This window comes from Microtus pennsylvanicus, chromosome 4 (genome assembly GCF_037038515.1).
Source record: "Microtus pennsylvanicus isolate mMicPen1 chromosome 4, mMicPen1.hap1, whole genome shotgun sequence".
NCBI lineage: Eukaryota > Metazoa > Chordata > Mammalia > Rodentia > Cricetidae > Microtus > Microtus pennsylvanicus.
Genome location: NC_134582.1, coordinates 145,479,449 through 145,493,882, shown reverse-complemented (window position 1 = coordinate 145,493,882; position 14,434 = coordinate 145,479,449). Strand labels below are relative to the sequence as shown.

The 14,434-nt window shown below is 46.4% G+C and overlaps 1 protein-coding gene across 1 annotated transcript in view; it reads right to left on the bottom strand.

The window, feature by feature from the left end:
* Nucleotides 1-14,434, bottom strand: part of LOC142849091 (multidrug resistance-associated protein 1-like) — a 100,161-nt gene that overhangs the window by 15,617 nt on the left and 70,110 nt on the right. Inside the window, exons 19-23 of the mRNA XM_075971195.1 lie at nucleotides 12,351-12,534; nucleotides 8,065-8,140; nucleotides 6,648-6,753; nucleotides 5,784-5,994; nucleotides 4,472-4,782 (exon numbers count right to left, since the gene is read on the bottom strand). Of these exons, the coding sequence (XP_075827310.1) occupies nucleotides 4,472-4,782; nucleotides 5,784-5,994; nucleotides 6,648-6,753; nucleotides 8,065-8,140; nucleotides 12,351-12,534 (888 nt within the window). The remainder of the gene's footprint in view (nucleotides 1-4,471; nucleotides 4,783-5,783; nucleotides 5,995-6,647; nucleotides 6,754-8,064; nucleotides 8,141-12,350; nucleotides 12,535-14,434) is intronic.

Here is a 14,434-nt window from a genome sequence, read left to right as displayed (position 1 = left end):
GATTCCACTAAAATCAGGAACAAGACAAGGCTGTGTGCTCTCTCCATATCTCTTCAATATATTTCTTGAAGCTTTAGCAATAGCAATAAGACAACATAAGGAGATCAAGGGGATTCAAATTGGAGGAAAAAGTCAAACTTTTGTTATTTGCAGATGATATGATAGTGTATATCAGTGACCCCAAAAACTCTACCAGAGAACTCCTACAGCTGATAAACACCTTCAGTGATGTGGCAGGATACAAGATCAACTCCAAAAAATCAGTTGCCTTCCTATACAGAAAGGATAAAGAAAACGAGAGGGAAATCAGAGAAACTTCACCTTCACAATAGCCACAAATAGCATAAAAATATCTTGGGGTAACACTAACAAAGGATGTGAAAGACCTATTTGACAAGAACTTTAAGTCTTTGAAGACAGAAATTGAAGAGGATATCAGAAAATGGAAAGACCTCCCATGCTCTTGGGTAGGAAGAATCAACATAGTAAAAATGGCAATCTTACCAAAAGCAATCTATAGATTCAATGCAATCCCCATCAAAATCCCAACACAATTCTTCACAGACCTTGAAAGAACAATAATCAACTTCATATGGAAAAACAAAAAACCCAGGACAGCCAAAACAATCCTATACAATAAAGGAACTTCCAGAGGCCTCACCATCCTTGACTTCAAGCTCTATTACAGAGCTACAGTAATGAAAACAGCTCAATATTAGCATAAGAACAGAGACGTTGACCAAGGGAATCAAATTGAAGACCCAGATATTAATCCACACATATACGAACACCTGATTTTTGACAAAGAAGCAAAAATTATACAATGGAAAAAAAAGAAAGCATCTTCAACAAATGCTGGCCTGTAGAAGAATGAAAATAGATCCATATGGTTTGCCATGCACAAAACTCCAAGTGGATTAAAGACCTCAATATAAATCCAACCACACTGAACCTGAGAGGAGAAAGTGGGAAGTATCCTTCAATGCATGGGCACAGGAGACCACTTCTTAAATATATCCCCAGCGGCACAGACAATAAAACAACAATGAATAAATGGGACCTCCTGAAACTGAGAAGCTTCTGTAGCGCAAAGGAAATAGTCAACAAGACAAAAAGGCAGCCTACTGAATGGGGAAAAAAATCTTCACCAACCCCATATCAGACAAAGGACTGATCTCTAAAATATATAAAGAACTCAAGAAATTAGACATTAAAATTCTAAATAACCCAATTAAAAAGTGATGTACTGAACTAAACAGAGAATTCTCAAAAGAAGAATTTCAAATGGCCAAAAGATACTTAACTTCCTTGGCTATCAGCAAAATGCAAATCAAAACAACTCTGAGATACCAACTCTTTCCTGACAGAATGGCTAAGATAAAAACAAAAAACACTAATGATAGCTTATGCTGGAGAGGATGTGGAATAAGGGGTACTCTCATCCATTGCTGGTGGGAATGCAAACTCATGCAACCACTTTGGAAATCAGCGTGGCAGTTTCTCAGAAAACTGGGAATCAACATACCTCAGGATCCAGCAATACCACTCTTGGGAATATACCCAAAAGATGGTCAATCATACTAGAAAAGCATTTGTTTAGCTATGTTCATAGCAGCATTATTTGTAATACCCAGAACCTGGAAACAACCTAAATGTCCCTAAACTGAAGAATGGTAAAGAAATGTGGCACATCTACACATTAGAGTACTACTTAGTGGTAATAATAATAATAATAATAATAATAATAATAATGACATCTTGAATTTTGATTGTAAATGGATGGAATTAGAAAACACTATCCTGAGTGAGGTAACCCAGACCCAAAAAAACTGAATATAGTATGTACTCACTCATAAGTGGATAACAGACATAAACAAAGGGCAACAAGCTTATAGTTCAGGATTCTAGAGAAGCTAAGTAATAAGGTGAACCCAAAGGAAAACATATATAGACCCACCTGGAAATTAGAATCAAACAAAAATTTGGGAGCAGGGGGGCAGGAGGTAGAAGGAATGGGAAAAGGGGAGTTGGAGGAGAACTTGAGGGAATGGGATGGTCAAGATGGAGGAAGGACAAGAGCAAGGAAAGAGATATCTTGATTGAAGGAGCTATTAGGGAGGTAGTAAGAAACCTGGCTCTAGAAAAATTCCCAAGAACCCACAGGGATGACACCAGCTAAGACCCTAAGCAATAGAGGAGAGGGTGTCTAAACTGGCCTTACCTTGTAGTCAGACTGATGGAGGAAGGTCATTGGTAAAATAAAAAGAAACTGCTTGGCCCTCATTGGTTAGAAGATAGGTGGAAGGAGTAAACAGAACGCTGGGAGGAAGAGGAAGTGAGCTCAGACTCCACAGCTCTCCTCTCAGGAGCAGACGCCTCAGAGAGACACCATGCTCCCCGCTCCAGGGAAGATGAAGCTCCGACCCAGGATGGACATAGGCTAGAATCTTCCCGGTAAGCGCACCTAGGGGCGCTACACAGATGATTAGAAATGGGCTAAATTAATATGTGAGAATTAGCCTAGAAGAGGCTAGATAGAAATGGGCCAAGCAGTGATTAAATGAATACAGTTTGTGTGTTGTTATTTCGGGCATAAGCTAGCCAGGCAGCCGGGATGCTGGGGACGCAGTCCCGCCACCCTTATTACTACAGTCAGACTGATGATTATCTTAAATATCACCATAGAACCTTTGTCCAACAACAGATGGGAACAGAGGCAATGACCCACATCAGAGCACTGGACTGAGCTCCCAAAATCCAGTTGAAAAGTGGAAGGAGTGAGAGTATGAGAAAGGAATTCAAGACCATGACGGGTTCATCCACTGAGACAGTTTACCTGAATTAATGGTAGTTCACCAACTCCAACTAGACTGGGAGTCAACTCTGAAGGGGGTTAACAGTTGGGGCAGACTGAGTGGCCACTGATAGTGACACTGGGATTTGTCTCTATGGCTTGTACTGGCTTCTTGGGATCCTATTCTCTTTGGATGTAAGCCTTGCTCAACCTAGATGTAATAGGGAGGGCCTTAGACTTTCCATAGGGAGGGGTGCATGGCCCTTTCTTAAGACTGGAGGGGAGTGGGGTGGGAGGGCTTGTGGAGGGAGTAGGAGGGGAGTGGGAGGAGGGGAGGGAGTGGGAATTTGGATTGGTATTTTTTAAGTAATAAAATAATAATAATAACAATAACAGTAATAATAATAATAATAATAATAAAGAAAGAAGCTGCTTTGGCCTATGGCAGAGCAGAATAGAGCTTGGTGGAAAAACTAAAATGAATGCAGGGAGAAAGAAGGCAGATTCAGGCAGACACCGAAGAAGGACACCAGAACCTTTCCAGTAAGCCACAGCCTCATGACAATACATAGATTAATAGAAATGTATTAATGTATTAATTTAAGATATAAGAGCTAGGTAGAAATACGCCTAAGTCTTCAGCCAAACAGTGTTGTAATTAACATAGGTTTTGTGTGATTATTCGGACCTGGGCAGCTGGAAAATGGAAGAAGAGTCCCTGATTATAAAATTACACACTCCTGTCTTGAGTTCCCTGAGTGCTGGGACAACAGCAGGTGCCACCAGGTGTTAGTTTACATTGATATTACCCCATCCCCCGCAACAATCTCAGCAGCCAACCTTACAAATGAATGACTAAGCACAAACCACACAGACCTGGGGTCCCACTCTTGGCTCTGCCACCTGAGAAAAATGCTTCCTCTTTGAGTCTCTCTACCCTCTCACCTGTCACCTTAAACTGTAATGTAGGCAGAAACTGACCAAGTAAGTATACATGTGCAAAGAAAAGGTGATTTCTACAAATGGGACAAGGTATGAACCAGAACAGCTGCCCCTCTCAAGAGGAAACTGGTTCTGAAAAACCAATGTACCGAGTACTTCCTTGCAAATAGCGGCCACACAACTCATCTTGAGGACCAGAGGATTTAAACGAGGACTTCTGATCCAACGGCCATATGTTCCCTCTTCTGTTCTCTTAATGATCTGTGTCTGAACTATAAATATGATAGACATGAAAGAGGAAACTTTGGCGAGCATTTTGGACCATGAGGCCAACTGATTGAAGACTTCTGTAAAGACAGCAAAGCAGAACTAAAAAAAAGGGGTGTTAGCAGCAGCAACAACAGCCTGGGTGCCACCTGACCCATAGGGCCACACCAGTCTCGAAATGAGCTGTCTCCTAATATACTATATATGCATCAGCATTCACCCTGATGAGGCTGCTGTTTTTCATGACTCCACTGTAGAATTCTGTTCTTCAGTCTATTAACAACTGACTGCACAGCTGCAAGCCTTCCCCTAATATAGAGCTCTAAAGAGTTAAACGAATAAGAATGTGCATTTGTCTCCTGCAAACAAAACAGCCCTCTTAGTTATTCACAACAGAGCCGAGTGCTGTGTTCACATTCCCACCGTCCCTCCTGGGATATGGCACACAAGGAAGCATCTGTGGTTCACCTGCACAAAGAAGTAGACAAGGCCCAATGGTGGGATGACGACAGCGGCGATGGGTGTGGCCAGCAGGATGATAATGACAGCTCCAATGACGCTGAAGAGCGAGCCCATGAACATCTTGATGACCTGCGGGATCATGGAGTCCACTGTGTCCAGCTCCTTGGAGAAACGGTTTACTAGGTTCCCACTGGGTGTGCGCTCAAAGAAGCTCATGGGCGAGCGCAGGACATTGCGCAGCAGGTCCAGGTGGAGATGACGGGAAGCAAAGATGCCTCCAATGGACACAGCCATGGAGTAGCCAAATACTGAGACACCTAGGATGGCAACAGAGATGTGAGTGTAAGATACAGAAGTGTGGTCTGCTGGCCGGCACTGGGTCCCTCAGCAACTCAGTGATGGCTGCCCTCAGAAACCAGCCCTCACTGTGTACTACACACTGGGATTGAGTTTCTGAAGAAATGAATTTTCTTTTAACTTCAATGAACTAAAATTCAAATCACCTCCCATGACTGGAGGCTACTGTGCCAGACAGCACAGCTCTTGTAGCAGATACTGATTCTGTGTGAACCCACAGAAACATCTTCTCTGTTCTTTGCTCTCTCTAAAATCTAATATGAAGGCTGCTGCAGTCTCTGGCTCTATGGCAGGCAGAAGTAGGCTACACATGGAGAAACTCAAGGCATCCACACCTGATCATCTGACGGCTTGTTCCAAAACCACCTCAGAGGTCAGGAGACATCTGTGGCTCCTCCAAACACCCCCTGGATCACAGATTTCTTTTGGCTCATTCACCAATAACAGGGGAAGGCAAACTGAAGTTGGCGCTGCCAACCCTGTTCAGCTGGGGGCCTCTCATGTCAATCTATGTGAGTCACCTCACCTGTATAATAGGGACAGTGACACTCAAAACCACAACCAGTACTAAGTGCCTTCCTGGCAGCATGCCTGGACACAGAAAAGCTCTCACACAAAAAAGACTCACTTAACCACCCACATGAGTGCATCAGGGACACAGAAAGGGCATGTGTGTACAAAGCAGTTTTATGAGCATCTAGATCACATCTAGATCACATACTGGCTGGCACAGCTTCAGAGTGAACTCCAGAGCTAGGCTGCTTCATTTGATGCCAACTCAGCCAGCAATCAGCTCCTTGAGCTAACTGGGGCGGGGAAGGGGTGGGCATGAATTCAGCAAGCATTCAGAGTTCACCATGTGGCAGATTTTGTCCATGTACGTCTGGCTCAGTTAGTAGTTGTAAATTCCATGAGGTCTTGGGGTCTCAGGAAAGGACACATGAAGTAAGCACAGCCATACCTTGTAAGATGCCCAAGGCCCCATAGACACTCAGTCGGTACGTCCTGTGCTCCTGAGTCCCATTGATAGTAGGGTGGTCATCTGTCCAGAGGCTCAGCCAATAATTGGAGGCCAGTGCAGACACATGGTTGCATAGGAAGAGGAAAATACTCAAGAAGGAGATGAAGAGGCCAATGGCCTTCATGTAGTCCCAGTACACTGACAGCTGCACCTAGGACCCGTAGAGTGCCAGCATGAGGTTAGCAGCTCCTGTGTGATCTTAAGCCCAGCCCACCCTCCTGGGTCTAGACCCTTGATACCCTGCTGCCCCATTAATGATGTCAGGCAGGAGTAGCAAAGCCAGACTTCCTGCCTCCCACAAGAGCTTCCAGCAAGCACTCGGACAGCCTAATGCTCCATCATTACCCATAGAAACACATAAATAGAGAAGAGTCATAAGAGGCCATTCAAGTGCCCAGGTGGGTAGGTACCAGGGGAAGTTCTCCCTGAGGAAGTGATGTTGAAGAGTTTACCAGCTACGAATGGAAACCAGGAAGGGGAGGGGGTGACCCACAGGTGTAAGGCCCTGATATATGAGGGAGCTCAACACATTTGGGGAAGTGATGAGAAGATGGAGAAATGGTTGTAGCCTGGGAGGTCCCGTTCAATACTCCAGGCTGCTCATGGCCAAGCAGTAATGAGCACAGGCAGAGACTAGAGTGCCAACATGGAGTCAGCAGCTCAGATCCAAACTCCAGCAAAAGTCACTTAACCTCTCTGGTTTTGGCATAGAACCTAAACATAGAGCCCTGGCAGCCTTGCCATCCAATAAATACACGCATTCCCATATGCCAAGCAAAGCACTCTGCACTGTGCCTCACTCACCTGCCCTGTCTGTGCCTTGTCTGCTTCCATCAGCTTCCATGTCTCCTCCTTGACTCCAGCCTTCTGCAGTTCGGCTGTGCTGCTATGCTGCTGACCAGCATCCCCACTGTGGGAAGAAGAGCTGCTGAGATACCTGTTGTCAAGGAGGGTAGGATGCCAAAGCCTTGGGGAGTGCCAGCACACACATGAACACACATATACACTTGGGCCCCTGTGGCACTCCCCAGAAGAATGTGTTTCCATGGGAAGAGATGTATATGTCAGGAATGGGGACTACTGAGGTATGTATGAAGGGCACTGGGCAGAAGGTGTGAGGAACAATCTTTCGTGTACAGAAATGACCTGGGAGTGGAGGTGTAGCTCAGTTGGTAGAATGAAGCTCTGGGTTCCATCTAAAGCACAGCATAAGCTAAGCACACACCTGTAATCCCATCAAAGAGGTAGAAACGTGAGGACCAGGCATTCAAGGTTATCCTTAGTAATCTGTTCAGTCCAAGGCCAGCCTGGGATTCACAAGCCTGCTGTTGTGGAATATGAATTGAAGATGTGCTACATTTTTTTATGCTGTGGAACGTTTGTTTAACTCTGTGAAGCTATGTTACTTTGCCTGTCTAAACACCTGACTGGTATAACAAAGAGCTAAACAGCCAATAGTTGGGCAGGAGAAAAAATAGGCAGAGCCAGCAGGCAGAGAGAATAAACAAAAGAAATCTAGGAAGATCGGAGAACATTAAAAGGAGGAGAGGAGGATGCCAAGGTACCAGACACCAGACATGGAATAAGAGAGAAATAAAAGATATATAAAAATAGAGAAAGGTAAAAGCCTAGACACAAAAGGTAAATGAGATAATTTAAGAAAAGCTGGCTAGAAACAAGCCAAGGCTGAGCATTCTTAAGAAAGAACAATCATCTGTATTTATTTGAGTCGGGTGGTGAGACACCAAAGAGTAAAGAGCACTGGTTCAGATCTCAGCTGGGTGTCTCTAGAGCTGCCCAGCTGGTGAGTCTCCAACTGCTTGCTGTAAGATGGGAGCAGGCCAGCAGTGAATTGGAAACCACTAGACTTCAGGCCAACAATGGGTCCAGCTCCCAGACCACTGTGACCGTCCGTGGTCATATACTGGCTCACAAAGCCCAACATGCCAGGCCCCATTTCCAGGTACCCAAGGAAAGACATAGATCAGTTTCAGAAGTAGGAACAAACAAATGAAAGGCAGGCCTGTGTGAATTATAGGTCACTGCTGGCTTCTTCCTGAGAAGGTTCTTGAAGGATGGTTCTTGAAGGAAGGTTCTTGAAGGCAGGACGCACACGTCTTCCAAATCCCTGAGACTGTGGTGGATGAAGTGGAGGTGCTACCTGTCTCTTCTGAGTTCCCACAGGCAGAGATACAGGGCCAGACGTCCTCCCTGTGCTTACCTCTGAGGGTGTTTCCCCACTGGCACCAGCATCCCATTCTCCACTGGCTTTGACTCCTTCCCTGAACCACTGACACCTGGCAAAGACAGGAAGAGGGGAGAATGTGGCATCAACAGCTGGGTATGGCCAAACAAAAGACCAGGAACCCAGTCACTTCCAGAGTAGACAACAGTGACTTTGGCTGCCAGGGAGCTTGAGAAGACAGAACCACATTGATGCAAGCTCCATCCACAGCTCAGTCCCTCAGGGAGGTATAGGGGTAAATGTCACCAGGAGCCACTTACCATTTACCCAGGGTAAATGGGTAAAAAAGGAAGTCTCGGGGAGATGCTCGAACCAAGGTAAGGAGGGGAGACAGGGCCAAGTGTGCTAGACTCTAAGCACCCAGTAGGGGGAGACGTTTAACAAGAAATTCACACCCAGCTGCTGGGATTAGTACTGTAGCTTTTCCTTCAGACCACTAGAGGCAGAATGAAAATTAACAGCCAACAAGCAGAAGCAACCTGTCCCCAGGCCCATGAGTGAGTAAACTATAAGTCTAAAATACACTGTAGCACAATGAAGAATTATGCAATCATGGAAGGAGGTGTGGTTTCAGTGCATACAAGCCTTGAGAATACAAAACTCAAAGAAGCCAGAGAATACCATGTATTGCTGACATGGATAGTTCAGAGTGGATAGTCCACAGAGAAGGAATACAGAAGCAGCTATGGAGGGACTCTGGGGAAAAAAAAGAAAAAAAGAAAAATCTGGCAGTGTGTATATGGGCTTGTGAATGGGTCTGGGGTTTCCTTTGGGGGGACAAGAATGTCCTAAAGTTAATTATGGTGGCTACAGTACATTAACAAATACCAGTTGACACAAACCAACAGACATATGGTTCGTATTTGAATTATCGCCCAATAAAGGTTTTTGATTTTCTGTCTCAAACTCCCAGTGATCAACCTGCCTGAGCCTCCCAAGTGCTGAGATTGCAGGTGTGCATTACCACACTTAACATCTTATTAATATAACATTTATTAAAAACTATTATGATATGGTGTGCATGGTAGAACGTGTCGTTAATCCCAGCACCAAGAAAATGGATCTTTTTTGAGTTCAAGGCCTACCTAATCTACACAGAGAGTTCCAAGCCATCCAGGACTGCATAGCGAGACCTGTCTCAACCTCCATGACACCCTAATGGTGAGGGCCTCACTCCTCCCACATGAGAGACCAGATGTGAGTCGCCTTTAGACCAGAGTTCTCTTCTCTGACATTCAAGGATTTGAGGGTTTTCCTGCTTGGCCAGGAGAGGTGACTCAGCAGTTAAGAGCACTGACTGACTGGGTTTGATTCTCAGCACCCACACGGTGGCTCACGACTGTCTTTAACTCCAGTTCCAGAGGATCTGACTCCTTCTCTGGTCTCCTGCACACCGTACTCACATTTACACTCAAGTTCACATTTACATATACACTTAAAACAAAAATGAACAATAATAGAGTTCCCCACTAAATTTAGACTAAAATTCAAAACTACTCCTTCAAGGCCCTCCTTGAAGGGTGAGCAGCTCACTGCCTCACTTCCTATCTCTTACCCCAATTCCCTTGCCTAACCTGATCTGTCCTCAATAGCCTCGTCCTGAGGCCTTTGCACATACCTAGATAGTCTCTGGGTTGGCTCCTCCCCATGTCTATCAGTGCCTCGGAGAGGCTCCCAGAGCCTATGCTGAATCCTGACTGCATAAATCTGTCTTCTACCTCTACAGTTTAGGGTTCACTAAGAGAGGGATTTTCATATTATCTTGTCCCCAAGCCTGAACCTCTCCCCCTAAGTTCCATGTGAAGCCCTCACCCCCAGCCTCAGACTGTGACAATGTCTGAGGTGAGTCACCCTGCAATCAGGTGGCCCAACCTCCACTTTACTGCTTCCTTTACAAAGACCTGACTGTGAACCACGCATGGCGGTGCATGCCTGGAGCCCCAGCACTTTGCGAGAGGAACCCTGTGGGTGAAGGAGGGGTGAAGGATGTGAATGTGAAGAGAGGGACCTGAGCACAGCACAGCCCCACACTGTACAGCCAACTTCCAGACTCAAAGCTCTGACACAGGAATTGCTTTCAGGGGAAGGAGTGTAATATGGGCCTGCACTGGGTGGTTTTGGGGTCAACTTGACACAAGTTGGAGTCCTCAGAGGAGCGAGCCTCAGTTGAGAAAATGCTTCAACAAGATCTAGCTGTAAAGCATTTTCTCAGTCAGTGAGAAAGCATGGTGGGTGGTGCCATGCCTGGGCTGCTGGTCCTTGGTACTTTAAGAAGGTGGGCTGAGCAAGCCAGGGAAAGCAAGGTAGGAAGCAGCTCCCCTCCACGGCCTCTGCATCAGCTCCTGTCTCTGAGAGCTTGCCCAGTCTGGGTTCCTGTCCTGACTTCCTTCAGTGATGAACAGCAATGCTGAAGAGCTTTTTGGTCATGGTGTCTCATCATAGCAATAGAAACCCTAACTAAGATAGGACCTGAGAAAGCAAAAGCACTTCACATACAGTAGGTGCTCCATAAATGCTCAAATGGCCAGGTAAATGGACAGCAAAAACATTTTTCTTAGTGACACCAAGGTCTCAGGCCAGCCCTTAGGACTGTAGGCTACCACCTGCAGGTTTCCCATTCATTGCCTCTGACGAGAGTTTTACCCCTGGGAAACTATGCAACGGGAGTGGCCATCTGAGGGCCATATTCCAAAGATCTACCTGGGATGTGTAGGATAGCATGCATGTCCCAGAGAGGATCTGGCTAGATGGGGGGGTCGTCAAACAAGTTTCAGACATTTTACAATAACTGTAACCAAAGCAGTTCATAGGGGTGTCCCTGTGGGCTGTAGAGCAGGCATTAGCTGGCATCATCTCTGTCAACTGCGGCCACTGCTCCCCAGATGCAGCTAACCAGAGGGTCCTCTGAGAGCCTGTGTGATTAATAGAATAGGAGGCTACCTGAGAAGGCTGCAGATGGTCCCCAATCTGCTAGTCACTGAGGCTGCTGGAGTCTAGCTTCCTAAGTCCCCCAGCAACCAAGTCTGCAGGGGCAGATTCAACTGGCACATAAACCTTGTACCAACAGCACAGGCCCAGGACAACAGGTGGGGTGCTATAACAGTCAGGTCTGCGGTGTCATGTACCAGGGGAAACAATACAGCTACAGTTATTAAGCACGCAGGATGTCCCATATACCCAAGACCACACTAATCACCAGCACATGCCAGGCTGGCCCTGCATTGCTCTTTGGAGGTGGCAGGGACAGAGACACAGCTAGGAGGGTCTTACGGAGGGGCCCTGAGCCACAAAGTTCTGAGGAACATGGCCACTATGCGTGTCCACACTCTATGAGCCTCATGCTTTTCTGGGCTACATCATGGCTGTCACTGGAACTCAGGCCCCTGGGAACAGAGAAAACTATAATTATTATTGTCCCCATTTTATTTATTTATTTATTTTAAAGATTTGTTTATTTATTTATTATATAGACAGCATTCCTTCCATGTATGACTGCAGGATTCCAGATCTCATTACAGATGGCTGTGAATCATCATGTGGTTGCTGGGAATTGAACTCAGGTGTCACGCCCCACCTCGTCCACCAAGGATGACGCGACCACCGGAGCTCTTCTCACTGCAGTTTATTCCAGGACTTTATTCACTTTCTCTCTCTTTTCCCCTCTCTCTCTCCTTCCTCTCTCTCTCTTCCCTTCTCTCCTTCCTCTCTTTCTCCTCGGGCAAACCTCTCACAGCCCTTAAGTAGGCATGGGCTGCCAATCCCGGATTGCCAGGTGGGCACTGCCCATAGGCCCATGCATATGCAAGCAGCTGAGTGATCAGGCATAAGTCAGACTTTAGCCATAGGAGTTGATTATACATCTCCATTAGGTGTGGCTCTATGCTGCTCGCTACACTCAGGACCTCTGGAAGAGCAGTCAGTGCTCTTAACCACTGAGCCATCTCTCCAGCCCTATTGTCCCCATTTTAGCCATTGAGGAGTCTAAAGTCCAGAGGAGAAAGTACTTTACAGGAAGGACAGAGACTAATCTTGAGTTCACAAAGCCAAAGCCCAACCCTGTGTACCTGGGTGTCAAGCGCTGAGAACCCTTTCTACCTGACCTGCAAGGTTAAGCAGGTTTATCCATTTGTCAGTCTCCCAAAGCCCAATGTGCTTGTCACCCAATACTCTCATGAACTGCACCCCCGGGGCACAGATAAACCCTCCCATAAGCAGCTATGATGATCAGAGTCAGTTCCTGAAAGTCCCCCTGCCATCCTTACTGTCATCCTCTGAGGCCAGGTCCTGCTCAGCACTGGCATAGGTGCGCAGGAACTCAGCGAAGGCCCCATCCCGGTCTAGCAGCTCCTGGTAGGAACCCATCTCTGATATCTTGCCGCCACTCATAACAATGATGACATCCACTTGGGGCAGGGAACTGATGCCATGAGTGACCAGGATCCGTGTCTATAAGCAAAGCAGAGACCTGACCCCATCAGCACCATGAAGGAAACTGTCACAGCCCTGTAGATACTAGAGGTAGTTTGGATCTTGGGACCCAGTGGCATTGCTCAGGTTCAATGGTTTTGGGGGAACACACACACCACACATACACAATATCTCTCTCTCTCCTCTCTCTCCTTCTCTCCCTCCCTTCCTCTCTCCCTCTCACTGTCTCTCTGTCTCTCTCTGGAGGGCGCACCCTGTGTCAGGCAGAAGCAGCAGGGGACAAAGCCAGCAGAGCCCTTCTTGGACTCCAGAGAAGGAGACAAAATGAACCACAGGCTAGAACCAGTGCTGGAGGGGGCAGTGTGAAGAGAAGGTAATTCAGAGAGTTGGGAAGAACCATTTGAATAGGACACTCTAAGAGGGAGGCAAACACCACCCAAGAGTGTAGATGAAGGAACTGTGAGGTAACCACACAAATCTGCATTTGATAGTCCCACTGTGTTTGCAGTGCTAAGAACTAAATTCAAGTCCTGTGCACTTGAAGCAGGCACTCTACCACTGGGCTTCAACTCCAGCCCTTGTCTATGTAGGCCAGGTTATTCCAACCCTCTAATCTCAGCCTCCCCAGTGCTGAGCTAACAGGTGTACTCCACCATGCCTGACTCTGATGTTTGTGTTTTGCACAGTAACTTTCACTATCTTTCCACTCAAACAAACCCACCACAAAACCTGTCTATGCTGCGCAGTTCTGCCTGTGCTGGCATGCTGAACAAATACATGTGTACAGACTGTCAACAGATGATAGTCTCTTCTTCAAGAGCCAGGTTTTAACTGCCATTCTTTAGAAGTTGATACTCATAGCATACCATCTCTAAGGGAAAGGGTAGGAATATCTGCTTTGGTTTTGCTGTTTTTCCTCAAATCTCAGCATTCCTTCCTACACACATTGCTACTTTATAATCCGGAAGAACCAGTATGTTCCTCCATCATTCTTAAAAAAAAAATCAAAACAAAACCCAGGATTACAGCCTCTGTATCCTCTCTGGCTAAGGCTGGCTGAGTCACCTTCCTGCCCCAAGCTCCACCCTCAGCCTCAGCCCTGCTTTCCACGGGGAAGGAATGAGGAAGAAAGGTCCTTTAACCAATGAGGAAATGGATTCAAGTGAGGACAATAACTCATCCTATAAAGACCTGGTAAGATACCTGCTGTGGGGAGCTGACAGATGGTTAGTTCATAAAGTGCTTGTCACACAAGGACCTGAATTTGATCCCCAGAATCCATGTGAAAAAGGCAGACATGGTGGCAGACTCCTGTAGTTCTGTTACCAGGCAAGCAAAGACAGGAGGATCTTTTGGGGCAACATAGTTTAATCGGTGAGCTCTAGGTTCAGGAAGAGACCTTATCTTAGGAAGAGACCTTTTCTTAAAGAACAAGGTGCCTGAGCAAGGACACCCATGGTTGATTTCTGGTCTCTACCTGCATACATACATGCATGCGCACCAGTACATACTGATTTGTGTGACAGCTTGACACACGCTAGAGTCATGAGAAAGGAAGGAGCCTCAGTTGAGGAAATGCCTCCATGAGATTCAGCTGTAAGATGTTTTCTCAATTATGACCAATTGTGGAGGGCCCAGACCATGGTGGGTGGTACCACCCTGAGGCTGGCACCGGGTTCTTTTAGAAAGCAGGTTGGCTAGGCAATGCTGGCGCATGCCTTTAATCCCAGCACTAGGGAGGTAGAGGCGGCCAGATCTCTGTAAGTTCAAGACCAGTCAGTTCTACAAAGTAAGTTCCAGGACAATTAGAACTGTTACACAGAGAAACCCTATCTCGAAAAAAATAGGGAGAGAGAGAGAGAGAGAGAGAGAGAGAGAGAGAGAGATCAAACAGGCTGAGTAAAACATGGCCTCTGCA